Source organism: Peromyscus californicus, unplaced genomic scaffold (genome assembly GCF_007827085.1).
Source record: "Peromyscus californicus insignis strain IS unplaced genomic scaffold, ASM782708v3 Scaffold_5__1_contigs__length_169319896, whole genome shotgun sequence".
Taxonomy (NCBI): Eukaryota; Metazoa; Chordata; class Mammalia; order Rodentia; family Cricetidae; genus Peromyscus; species Peromyscus californicus.
In genome coordinates, this window is record NW_026294573.1 from 100,824,026 (window position 1) to 100,837,052 (window position 13,027).

The 13,027-nt window shown below is 50.9% G+C and overlaps 1 protein-coding gene across 3 annotated transcripts in view; it reads left to right on the forward strand.

Annotated features, from left to right (window-relative positions):
• Window positions 1-845: 845 nt before the first annotated feature.
• The window catches only part of Tbc1d2 (TBC1 domain family member 2), a 47,608-nt gene continuing 35,426 nt past the window's right edge, over window positions 846-13,027 (forward strand). The window contains exons 1-3 of one of the 3 annotated variants that reach the window (XM_052717169.1): window positions 846-1,388; window positions 4,888-5,029; window positions 12,464-12,611. In XM_052717169.1, the coding sequence (XP_052573129.1) occupies window positions 1,026-1,388; window positions 4,888-5,029; window positions 12,464-12,611 (653 nt within the window). In that variant the 5' untranslated portion in view covers window positions 846-1,025. The remainder of the gene's footprint in view (window positions 1,389-4,887; window positions 5,030-12,463; window positions 12,612-13,027) is intronic. The other 2 variants (XM_052717172.1, XM_052717168.1) reach the window with 2 other exon arrangements.

The following is a 13,027-nucleotide window of genomic DNA, read 5'->3' on the forward strand; positions in this document are numbered from 1 at the left end:
CTTCCTTACATGAGAAAACTCTTGGGAGAGCAGGTCTCTCAACCCTGGGGAAATCAGAATCTTAAAAGCCCACAGGTACTCACTGCCATACTCCGCTCCACTAATACTCCTGACCGCGCACGGATTTCTTTAAGAACGGCGGGGTGAGGGAGTTGGTGGGGATAGACTAAAGCAACAGGAGTTGAAGCGGCGAGGAAGCCCCAGAAGAGAGGTGAACCGGAACAAGGTGTACAGCTGTAGTGCCGAAATACGCCTTGGGACGGCATTTGTAAACTGAGGCAGGAAGTTAAGGGAGTTGGTTGGATCCTAGGCCCTTTTGTAAGCTCAGCTACGTCCCAGATGTGCTCTGGGTTCCCACCACTGCAGCAGGGTACGGGACGCCCGAGGCAAGGCGACTAGAGCTGTAAGGGGAATGCGAGCCGAGGAAGGGGCGGTGGAGGAGGTGGTGGCCGAGAGGCTGCCAAAGCTTCTTAGAGAGCCTGGCGCCGCAGCGCCGGGGACGCCCCGCGTCCACGCAGCCAATGGCTGCGCGATGCGCCGTCCAAGGGTGGCTCGCGCGGCACCCGTAGGGTGGCGGCGGTAGAGGACGCCATCACCCTGGGCTACCACGGGAAGCCCACGGCTGCGTAGCCGGGGAGTGGCGGGTCTTTCGGCATCCCTTCCCACGGTTAAAGCACCTTGGAGCCACCTTGACTTTAAACCGAAGCGCCTGCACACACGACAGACGCGCGCAGCAAACGTGGCCGACGACGCGGAGGGAAAGCCGGAAGTGGGTTTGTGTGGGCGGGTCGAGGGGGCGGGGCCTAGGGCGGGCCCTCGCGTGATGGGGGCGGGGCCTGCCGCCCCGAGCGGGGTTTGCAGTCAGGTGTCTAAAGGCGGTCTCCCGGCAGCGGACCGGGGCTCTCCGCCTTCTTCTGGGGGCCGGGCCGGACCGCTCCGCCCCAGCCAGGTGTCCGTCGGGTCCCAGGTGCCCGCCGGATCTCTGAGATTCCGGTGCTGCAGGCCTGTGCAGCGGGCCAGCAGCGATGGAGAACCACCCCGAGTGCACTCCTCTCTCCGAGTCCACACAGCTCCCCAGCTCCGCCAGGGAGCCCGAGGTGGTGCCTCCCGGAGACTCAGAGGGCGGCGCCCGGCCCCTAGACACGGTCCCCAAGAAACTCTGTGGGTATTTAAGTAAGTTTGGCGGCAAAGGGCCCATCAAGGGCTGGAAATGCCGCTGGTTCTTCTACGACGAGAGGAAGTGCCATCTGTACTATTCGCGCACTGCTCAAGATGCTAACCCCTTGGACAGTATCGACCTCTCCAATGCGGTCTTTGACTGCAAGGCGAACGCTGAGGATGATGGCACTTTCGAAGTCAAGACTCCCAACCGGGTTATTACCCTCAAGGTAAATGGAACTTTCCCCCCTTTTCCAGATTGAGCGAGTTTTCAGGGCCGATGCATGGTCACCGTAAATTGACCTGACTGACAGTGATTACCACCTTGTGCCCGGAGCCTGGAGCTTTCCCACAGAGCCTTCACACCGTTTCCTTATTGCCTTCCCACAGGCAAGGGTGAGGGACTCATTTTATGAATCAAGAAAGTGAGTCATAGACAAAAGGGAAAGGCTCAGATTGGGCATTTACAACGATGTGGTCCACTTTTGGAATCTTCCAGTGCCGTATCAAAACTTCACTTTGGTGGTGCCTAGCTACTCAATTTCCTTGACTTACTTCCTTGGTACTGAAGCAGTCAAGATACTGTGGTTGCATTCTTTGAGGCCGGATCTGATTCATGTCTTGGTGGTTTGGCCAAGGGGAGTGAATGCAGACATGGGTAGGGGTTAGGCGGGAAAATATGTAAGTTCAGTGATCAGTCTAGATGGTTCACCCAGGCGTGTCTGAACTGGTGAGTTCTTAGTAAATGTTGTTTGAATAAACACATATGCACACATGGGGTGATGCCCAGGTCAGAACCTACCATGTTAAGAGGAAGTGTCCTGTCACCTGACCGGGAAGACAGATGCAAGCCTAGTTCTTGAGGCCCAGAAAGAGTGCAAGCACGAAGGTCTTCCTCCCCACTGCTCTGGCTCCATCTCTCTGTGCCCCCACCTGCCACTGGCCAGACACTAGGATGCCCACAGGTTTTTGTTTTCCTTTCCTTGCAGGGTGTGTCTAGGTGGCTAGGCTGGAGGTGGGGAAGGTGCCATTAAAATAATGGAAACCCAGCTTTTTAGTCCAGAAAAGACATTTTAGAGGGCATGTGGGCCTTAGGTCTTGTGTTCCCAAGACAAGCGCTGTGGACAGGGCCTCTCGGCATGTGGTTTTTTTTTTTTTTTTTTTTTTTTTTTTTGGTTTTTCGAGACAGGGTTTCTCTGTGTAGCTTTGCGCCTTTTCCTGGAACTCACTTGGTAGCCCAGGCTGGCCTCGAACTCACAGAGATCCGCCTGGCTCTGCCTCCCGAGTGCTGGGATTAAAGGCGTGCGCCACCACCGCCCGGCCAGCATGTGGTTTTTAACTTTTCCACTAGTTCGTACATATGCCTGGCTCTGTGCTAGCCTCTGGGGTGTGGAACAAGTCTGACTTGTTTGCCTCTACCCCCTCTTCTCCAACAGCATAAGGTGTGATGGGAAAACTGGCAGGCATATTTCAGTACCTTGTGGAAACGCTGTGATGAGTTTGGACACTAAGAATGTGGTGACAGCAGGGATCTGCTCCTCCAAAGGAGGAGGGGCCTGTTCAGAAAGGCATCACTTAAATGAGAGGAATGATGGGCTTTTTGACATGCAAATGTAAAGGTAATGATGCTGAGGGAGCCTATGAGCAAAGATGAGAAAACACAGTGTAACCATGAGTATCCAGGCAAGCCACGGGAGCCTGGCACACACAGGTGCTCAAAAGATGGGGGTGGAGGGGGAGACGTTGGTGAATTAGGCTCAGAGGCTTGGACTTTGTTCAGTAGGCTGTAGAAGTTGGCTAAGAGCCTTAAGCTGGGGGGGGGGGGGGGTGCGCAATGAGATTAGAGGGCTTAGAGAACTCAGCCTGGCTGTCGGGCAGAGAACAAATTGGGGGAAGAAGAAACTGGTAGTCTGAGGGTCCGAAAGTAGCCAGGAGGAAATGATGGCTGAGCGGGAGCTGTGGCCCTGGAGTAAGCAGATGAAGTGTAGATGGAGGAGATGATAACTGGTTGTTGCATGATTGGAGTAGTGCTAACAGGAGAGAGAGACCTCGGGTTGAAGAAACTGTAGGGACACTCAGATCTGTATTATCTGAAGTAAACTCTGGCCAGAAGATCTAAGGGCTACTTCACGAACCTCAGTGTGAACCAAGATCACAAATGCTGGCCTGCCGCAGGGTCTCCAGTGTTAGCCGAGCCTCTGACATAGAGGGGTTCCTCAGTGTGAACATGTCAAATGAGGTAAGGAATAAAATGAGGTGCTTGTGTTTGGCTGGAGATTGTCAGTCATGGCGAATGAAGCCTAAGAGCGATTGAAGCTTTGGAGGGACAGTGTGAGAAGAAAAACCAGCAGATGTCATTCTGTCTTATTGATGTCTGCGTAACAGGTCGAGGGACCTTCACAGAAATACCCCTGTTCTAGTTGAGTTTCTGTTGCCTTGAGAAACACCACAACCAAAAGCAATTTGGGGGAAGAAAGGGTTTATGTTGCTTACTTACACATCCCAGTCCATCACTGAAGGGCAGGAACTCAAACAGCAACCTGGAGACAGGAACTGAAGCGAAGGCCATTGCAGAACACTACTCACCAGCTTGCTCTCTCAGGCCTCTTCAGCTCCCTTTTCATAGAGCCTAGACATACCTGCCTAGGGATGACCCCACCCACAGTGGGCTAGGCTGTCCTGCATCATAGACATGGTCACAGGCCAATCTGATCTGGACAGTTCTTCAGTTGAGTTCCTCTTTTCCCAGGCGACTCTTCGTTTGTCATGTTGACAGCTGAAGCTCACTGGGACAGCCTCTCTCCCCACCCAGGCCACACCTCATCAGTGGCCCTCTGGAGAGAGTGAGCTTTCCCTGATTGCTCTGCAGCCTTTTGCCATTCTTTTGTAGCTTTGACTGTAGACTGCTCCATGAGGCTCACTGTCTACTCCAGTGAGCTGCCAATCAGCTGTGCCCATATAAGCTCACGCCTTTACAATTATGTTTAAAATCAAGTTCTGGTCTACAACTGAAAGACCTAGTTCTTGGGCCAGCCTGCCATAGCTACTACATGCCTGGACCACTTGTTTCTCCATCTGTGAAAAGGGCTGGTCACTCCTACCTTCTTCCTAGAAGATCCAGCAAGCTAATGGATGTAAAAACAACTGATCGTTGGGAAAGTAATGATGGACATCAGCTGCTAACTTGTTTGGAGTGGTGCAGGTTTCTACCATGTTAGCATAGTGTGTGTGTGACTTTTCTGCCCCTATTCAGAGTCATGAATTGGTGTATCCCTGCAGTAGGTGGAATTACCTCCATCCCACAGAAAGGCAGCTAGGACTTGGAGATGTCACACAAGGAGAATGGTGGTCACTGGGCCCCTCCGGGTCACCATTCCAAGCTCTTTCCTCTCTCACGGCCCCTCTCTTTCTCTGTCTGGGGAATGCATCTGTGCACCCGCCGTGTGCCAGGCACCTATTCCCCTTGTCTTCATAACTACTCCATAAAACCTGTAGTATTGTCACTGCAAAACAGTTGGGGAAACAGAGGCACAGAGGCATGAGGAGGCATAAGCAGGAAACCAGAGCCTGATTCTTTTCTGTGACATTACAGAAGTAGATACAGACCCACGGTTGCTGGATTTTTTTCTGGGCAGGATGGAGTTTCTAAACGTCTGCGATCTCTGAAGGCCATGCCCAGTGCCACCCTGCAGGCCTGGGACCTTACTAACTAATGCTTGTGCTTCCCAGGCTGCCAACAAACAAGTGATGCTCTACTGGCTGCAGCAGCTGCAGATGAAGCGCTGGGAGTTCCACAACAGCCCACCTGCACTTCCTGTCGCCCCTGCCGCCGGCCTGTCTGGGAATGGGCCCACCCTGCACCTCAAGCTAGGTACTAACGGGCCAGCCTTCAGCCACATACCCAAGCATTTGATAGCCAGGCCTTTCCCCTGCTGCTGGGAGCTTGGGAGGAGCTCTCTGCACAAGAAGTAGAACCAGGAATGGAATATGGGATTGGTTAGGACAGGAACCTGGCCTAGGCTACTTGAGTTCAGGTCTCAGCCATGGGTGATTTCAGGCAAGTTACCATGCCTGCCTGAGCCTCAGTTTCCTTTTCTACCAAATAAGGTGAAAAAATTATGCCCATCTTAGCGCTCTCCCGAGGCTTAGCTGAATCCATATGCCTCAAATGCTGAGAACAGTGTCTGCATATGGCCAGAACCCAATAGAACGTTGTGATATCTCTAGGATAGCTCAAGAAGTCACACCTGCTCAGAGCTGTGAGAAGGGTCAGGGAGAAAGCGCAGTGTAGTAGCTTCTTAGACATTTTGTAATGATTTGGTGTATCTGTTACTTTAAATGTTTTCAGAGATCAAAGTTCTTTGTCCTACATTGCCTGCAAGTGAGGTTCTCCCTCTCTCTCTCTCTCTCTCTCTCTCTCTCTCTCTGGTGTGTGTGTGTGTGTGTGTGTGTGTGTGTGTGTGTGTGTGTGTTTGTTTACTGGAGTTTGAATCCAGGACCTCATGAATGCGAGCCAAGCACTAAGCTATCATTCTTTGCCCTTGGATCTGGGGGCAGACAAGGTTCTTGCTGTGTAGCCCAGATTGGCCTCGAAGCTCTCAGTCCTACCTCAGCCTCCCTAGAGCTAGGATAATAAACATGAGCCATCCTGACTTGCTGTAAGTTCTAGAATATCCCAACATGGAGAACCCTGGAAGTCCCACTTTCTCCCACCACGCGCTGTGACTGGAAACATGACTAAACTTCAGCATGGGGTTGGAGCACCCCGCAGCTGCCCCTGCAGGAGCGTGCACAATCAATCAAGTTCCAGTACAGTCGGTGTCTACAATGCCACAGCGTCAGTGGACAGGCCAGCTAGCCAGAGTAGAGCTTCACGTGTCCAACACTGAGAACAACTGCCTATGAGAGTCCCCCCTCCCTTGGTAGATGACCCTGTGTGCCCACAGCAGGCCACACCCTCACCCTTCCTCAGCCTCTACCAGCCAGTCCAATCAGTCCAGCTGCCCTGAGCCTCTTGCCCCCCTGAACTGACTGTCGGTTCCAGGTCCCCTCACTGCCATTCCCTAGGTTAGATCTCTCAGCTAGGAAACCCCAGCATCCTCTTCTCCTGATAGTACCCTCTATCAAGGCCTGTATCTGAGCCTGTCCCCTGTAATCTGAGTGGGCTTTCTAAAATGAAAACCCACCAAGATGGGCAGGTTCTCACACAAACCCCATCACATTTCTGCCAGCAGCCCCTCAGTGCCCACCTTGTGCCCATGCTTTAGCAGGAGGTTCTCATGTCCCTCTGTTTTGCTTGATAAATCCCTGTTTATTCTGTAAGGCGAGGCTCATGTCACATCTTGTCCGCTTCCCCTTGGATGCCTTCCGGGACTTTGCCATTTGACTCAGTATAGGCCCTTGACACTTTCCCGAACACTGCAGGGAGACCTGTCACATGGTGTTCTGGTTACCAGTGTCCTGGTTAGTCTCCATCCACTAGCCCTTAAGAATAGGGACCGTTTCTTTGTCTCCTGTGCCCTAGTCCTTAGTGTCCAGCCTGGCACAGTAGTCATTTGCAGAGTGCATGTGAGAGTAAACACACTGAACTTTATGACCAAGAAGAGGTCTGTAAAATGTAATGTCAGGCGCAGGCCTAGTGCGTGGTAGCTACACTAATGACTCGTGTTTGTGACACACACGTTATTTATGCGATTATTGTCATCGTAGCTCCTATGAGCACATGTATGCTGTTACTATCACAGCACACATGCTAACACTATCACAGTAGTATACACTGTAGCACACAGTGGTAGTATTACTGTCACAATAGCATACGCATGCTATTGTTACCATATGCGTGCATGTGCTGTAGCTATCATAGTAGCATGTACATGCTATTGGTGCCCTAGTAGTACCTAATATTACTAGTGTAATAGCACATGCACACAAATGGGCTATCACTACTGTCCAACAACTGCTCCTTGTTGTGAATAGTCGTTCACTTTTTTTTTTTTTTTTTTGCTATGAGACAGTGTCTCACGTAGCCCAGGCTGACCTTGAACTCACTGTGTAGCTGAGGCTGTTCTGGAACTCGTGAGCCTCCTGCCTCCTCCTTTCAGGTGCTGGGATTCCGGGCACACACCACCATACAGCTTCAAGCAGGCTTTGCGAGGGTTTCTCCGCTCCCATCCTTCTGCTCTGGCTCATACCCACCACCACCACCCAGCCCAGGCAGCCCTGTCTATGTGGAAAATTATAGCCTGAGTTGACACAGTCACCACAGCCAGCTTCAGAGCAAAGCCAAGGAGAGAGCCTCCTTCCTGTGTGTGTTGATCTGAAATGTGAAGAACTAGGCTCAAAGGCACGATGTGGAACCCCACCAGCCTCTGCAGCTCTGCCACACCTGGTCCATAGCTGTGCTTCAGTACACATGACTAGGCCTGTCTGGGGGCTAACATTTTTTCTCATGGGGCTGGCAACATGGTGGCCTGTAAGCAGGGTGGTGGTATCCCAGGGAGAGCACCGGCCTGAGATTTGGGAAGCAGGGTATGGACTTCGCCTTCTGATAGCCTTTCCATCCTGTAGCAAGCCTACCCCTGCAGGACCCAGGGCCTGAGCGGAAACTTCCTACATCACACGTGTATATATGCCCACACACACAGAAAAAAAGCTTTATGGAGTCCGTTGTTTGCTTGCTTGCTCCGTAGCCCAGGCTGGCTTCTTTCTCACTGTGCAGCCCAGGCCGGCTTTAAACTCATGGTGATCATCTTGGTTCGGCTTCCCGGATACTGGGGTTAGAAGCATGTGTACTATGCCTGCCTCCTTTTCTCTCTGGAATCTTGAACAAGCTGCTGAGCCTTAGATGAGCTGTTTGGAGCATGCTGCCCTACTCCAGCCCCTCCCCATCCTTCCTGAGGAAGCCGAAGACTGTGCAAGCCTCCTGATCCACTTCTGACTTTGAGTCACAGAGGCTGGGCTGGGTCCTGTAAAAAAAAAAAAAAAAAGTTCCGTCACACCCTTGAAACCCTTGAACAATCTGGAGGCATGTTCTCTGCAGAGTTTATACTTCACCTACACAGTGGTCCCCAGAGAGCCAAGAACAGTCAGAGGAAAACTGACAGATTTCTGTAATTATACATTGCCAAAGGAAGCCACAGCTTACAGGGGACATTCATAAATGTCCTCCATCAATAGCTCCCATTTACCAACACTGACGTAGCGTGGCCGTGAGTCAGCTCCTGTAATCCTTCATCTTTCAGGTGTTATTCTCATTTTATAGCAGAGGCAGCCGAGGCTCCTTGGCAAGGAAGTGCCCACCCTCAAATTCAAACTGCGTCCTGCAGGTTCGCACCTCAGAGCTGAGGGGCCACTCAGGGCTGCACCACAGAAGCTGCAACCGCCTGGCCGAGGCCCTTTTTGTGTAGGCCGGGACTTCCTTGTGGTGCAGGGGTGGTCCAAGCACTCAGGCAAGAGAAGTCTGAGGGCTGCCGGCTCTGCCTAGCATGATCGCCTCACTGGGAGCCTTTCTTTGGGCAGAAGGAGCCAGGGCCTTGGGCCATCAAGTCTGTCTCCAGGGGGAAGTGCTGGTCTCCCTGTGGTAGGACCACTGTGTGTGCCCGTCCATCCCTGTTACTCTGCAGTAGGTGGTACCTTGCTGGGCACACCACTTTTCAGGAACAGTGTTCTGCCCCTTGAGCCACAGAGTTTAGTAAAAATGGCAAAATGGCTGAATTGCGTCTGAGCTCATGTCACTGGCTGGCTCTGGTTTCCCCACAGATCTTAGCCTCTCCAAGCTGCCCTTTCCTTACTGGTGATCCCCCACCCCAGCCCACCCCACACCAGGCAGTTGAGTGTAGCCACAGAGTTGCTCTTGGGCCACAGGCAGAGAGAGGGGAGGGTGTGGGAGGCCTGGCGTTGCAAAAGAAACACACACCAAGATCCTAGAATCTGAGAGAAACTGGTTTTGTTTGCTCTGAATAGGGAGAGGGAGGGTGATTAGAGTTTTGATGAGTAAGAAAGTTTTATATTGAATCTGCCCAGAATCTGAAAGGTTGGAGTCCACCTTATGGGGCCTTATCCTTTTCTATTTCCGTGTTCTCTAACTGTGAAGAACACAGGGTAGAGGGTAGCCTTCCTGAGTTTTCATTTGCTCATTTTGGTGTAAGAAATTTTCAACAGATCACCGAATCCTCTGTGTGGAAACAGGGCCTAGCCACAGCTATTCCAGCCAAAGGCAGGTCTAGTACTTCAGGCTCTTGCTGACTAACAAACAACGTACACACACACACACACACACACACACACACACACACACACACACACACACACACACGTATACACATAAGCACACACTCCCCCTCACACATACATACAAACACACATGCTCCCCCCTCACACACACGTACACACACACCCTCATGACCCAAACCCCTAGCCATACCCGACACATGGCCTTCCCATCTGGTTCTTGTCCACAGGCTCAGCTCCGGTACTGAACCTGTTACTAATGCCTCACCTCCTTGCCGCCCCTCCTCATGCAGATCCAGTGAGCTCCAGCCCTCCCAGCCCTCCCGGGCTCCCTGTTCTTCCCCCAGGGAGTCTGCTCTGGCTTGAGGTGGAAGGACTGTCTTGACCTCCCAGAACAGCTCTTGGCCCCAGCTCCTGCCTACCTGGGTCCTGAGCTGTGACTTCTTCCCCTGGCCTGCTCCTTAGCCTCAGTATCCCGCAGCTTTGCTTCATCTCACTCCCTGGAAGCCCAGTCCCTGTGTGTGGGGAGAGGGGGATAGAAAGGAGGCCTCGAAAGAACGGCTTTGAGTGTTCCTGCCAAGTCAACAGACCAGCCTGTGCGGTGGCCGGAGCCTGCTGGGAACCAGCAGTGTGAGACCCTCTGTTGTTTAAGAGATTACAGGTTTTCTTGGATGACTGGAGCAGCCTCCACTCCCCCCCCCCCACCCCCCCACCCCGTGATCACCACCATGCAACCCCAATCACACTTTTTTCCAGTATCCAAGCATTTATTAAATCAGGTAAGGGCCCTCCACACTGCTTCACACCAACTGTATGCAATTATAAGGGCATGTCATTTGTTTACAAAGATAGCTGGGATAGGCTGGCAGGTCCAAAACTTTAAGACATTTAAAAGCTAACATAGTAAAGGTCATGCAGATTCCAGAACAGTGAGTCATGATACAGCTCGCTCTTTCTTATCTTCAAAATCCAGGATTTTAACTAGAAGAAATCTGAAGAGTAACAGGTTATCACTAGTCAGATATATATTTTATCCAAGAATATTAAACCTCTTACCAACTTACTACTAATTTAGGAGCAACCCTTATCATGGTAGAGGGCATGAAAGCTACATTTTTTTTGTAGATTTTTCAAGACAGGGTAGTTTATGCCTTGGCTGTCCTGGAACTCGCTCTGTAGACCAAGCTGGTCTTAAACTCACAGAGATCCTCCCTCCAGTCTCTGCCTCCCGAGTTCCAGGATTAAAGGTGTGTGCCACCGCCAGCCAGCATAAAGCAGAGGGTGTTTTTAAAGAGACTCATATGGTAAAAGCCATGCCCTTTGTCCATATTGTGCTTTGAAATTCACTAAGGTATGTGTAGTGAAGCCCAGATGCGAGCCCAGCCTGTGATCTTTTCACTTAGTGTTGCTGCATACAAAAGAAACACTGAAGGGTAAACAGACCCAGACTCGGTCGCAAAACAGTTCAGTGGGGCTGGAAAATAACCTGGTCCATGTCACTTGAGCAAGTGGTGAGATTTTGTTTTGTTTTGTGTTGTTTTTTTTTTTCAAGACAGGGTTTCTCAGTGTAGTTTTGGTGCCTGTCCTGGATCTCACGCTATAGACCAGGCTGGCCTCAAACTCACAGAGATCTGCCTGGCTCTGCCTTCCAAGTGCTGGGGTTAAAGGCGTCCATAGTGACTTTTTCTTAAGTGGCAGTTGTGAATTGCCCTGTGACAAATGGCTAATGATTAGATGCAAATTGATAGCTAACTAGAAGTCTTTGCTGCCAATTGATCTTAAATCTTGTTCATATCAGCGTAATTTATAGCCAGCATAGTAATGGGAAGGTTCCAGTCACTCTTAAGATCAAGAAATTTGTTTTCTTTCCTTCCTTCCTTCCTTCCTTCCTTCCTTCCTTCCTTCCTTCCTTCCTTCCTTCCTTCCTTTCTTTCTTTCCTTTCTTTCTTTCTTTTTTTGAGATTTGGAGCCTTGGATTCTGGAGCTTGTGCATCCAGGCAACATCCCTAACCCGTGCAGAGTCTATTTTGAAACTTTTCAGTGTAATTGAGACCAACTGTAACTCCAGTTTTAATCTGGCATTTCCCACTTAATATTATATTCCATGTATGATCCTATGTTCGCTGGAGGAAAAGGCTGTCCTGGAACTCACAGCAGTTCTCCTGCTTCAGCTGCCCACTTCTCTTGTATTCTTCATCAACATTTTTTACATAGTTGAGTGGCAGTTGTGTGGAGGCATCATGATTTACCCAGCCTGCCTCTGGCAGTGTACACCTGTAATCCCGGGTATTGAGAATTGGAGGCAGGAGTGTGGAGTACAGGGTCAAGGCCAGTGTGAGCAATTTAGTGAGACTCCATGTCCAAAAAAGGGCTGGGGAGCTGGCTGAGTAGATAAAGGGTTGCCAACCAAGCCCGAGAACCAGCAGTCGGACCCCCAGAACTCATGTAAAACTCAGGTGGGTGTGGCTCCTGGCCTCTGTAATTCTGGTCATGGAGATAGAGACAGGAGATTCAGAGCAAGCTTGATAGACAGACTGTCCTAATCAGCAAGCTCTGGGCGCAGTGAGAGACATTGTTAGTAAACAAAGCACAGAGATCGAGAAAGATATCTGACATCAACCTCTGGCCACCACACACTAGCACATACATATGCATGTGTGTCCAATACACATGCGAACGTGTATATATGCTCTCCCACACACGTGGCACATGCTATAAACAAACAAACAAACCTGGAAAAAGTTATTTCCACTTAATTATACTACAAATGATGTTAGGATAGACCCCTTGGCCCATCAAGTTTTGGCACATTTCAGCCATCTTTTAAGTGGCTTATGAGAGACAGACTAACCTGCAGGCCTGCATGTTTGTGAAGAGTCTCTGGAAAGGCTGCAGCCGCAAAACAAATCGTTTTGCAGCTGCTTTGCTGTTAACGTGCATCATGTGTGCTGGCCCAGCAGCTGTCACAGCCCTGCATGCTGTCAGTCAGAGCTGAGCCCATAGCCTGGGACTATGGCATTCCTAACGAAGTATGCTAGTTCATGCCAGTATTGACTGCCTGTCTTTGGCTCCCTAGAACAAGAGGAGGAGGAGCTGGAGGAGTTCCTGTGTCCTGTGAAAACACCCACCGGTCTTGTGGGTGCAGCAGCTGCCTTGCAGCCTGTCCCTGCCATGCCCTCAGCCCTTCAGAACATCTCCCTGAAGCATCTGGGAACGGAAATACAGTAAGTGCCCGTGGGATAAGAGGCAGCCAGCCCAAAGCACCCCTTCCTGTGAGCTTCATCTAGTTGCTGCTCTGTGTAGAGGTAGGACAAGGCAGGGATTGTTGGCTTAATTTCAATTAATCACATTGTTATTTAAAAATATGCCAGGGACTGTAGTCCCAGCACTTGGGAGGCAGAGGCACGGTGTCATGAGTTCTAGGGCAGCCTAGGCTACATAGTGAGATCTTGTTTCAAAATAGAAAAACAGGGCCTCAGCTGAGAAAGCACTTGCTGCTCAAACCTGGTGACCGGAGTCCCTGAAATGAGCATACAGGTGGGAGGAGGGAACCAACTCCATAGAGCTGTCCTCACAAGCACCACCCTCCCCCTCTTCCCCACACACCATGCCGCATACTAATAAACAAAATCTTAAACGG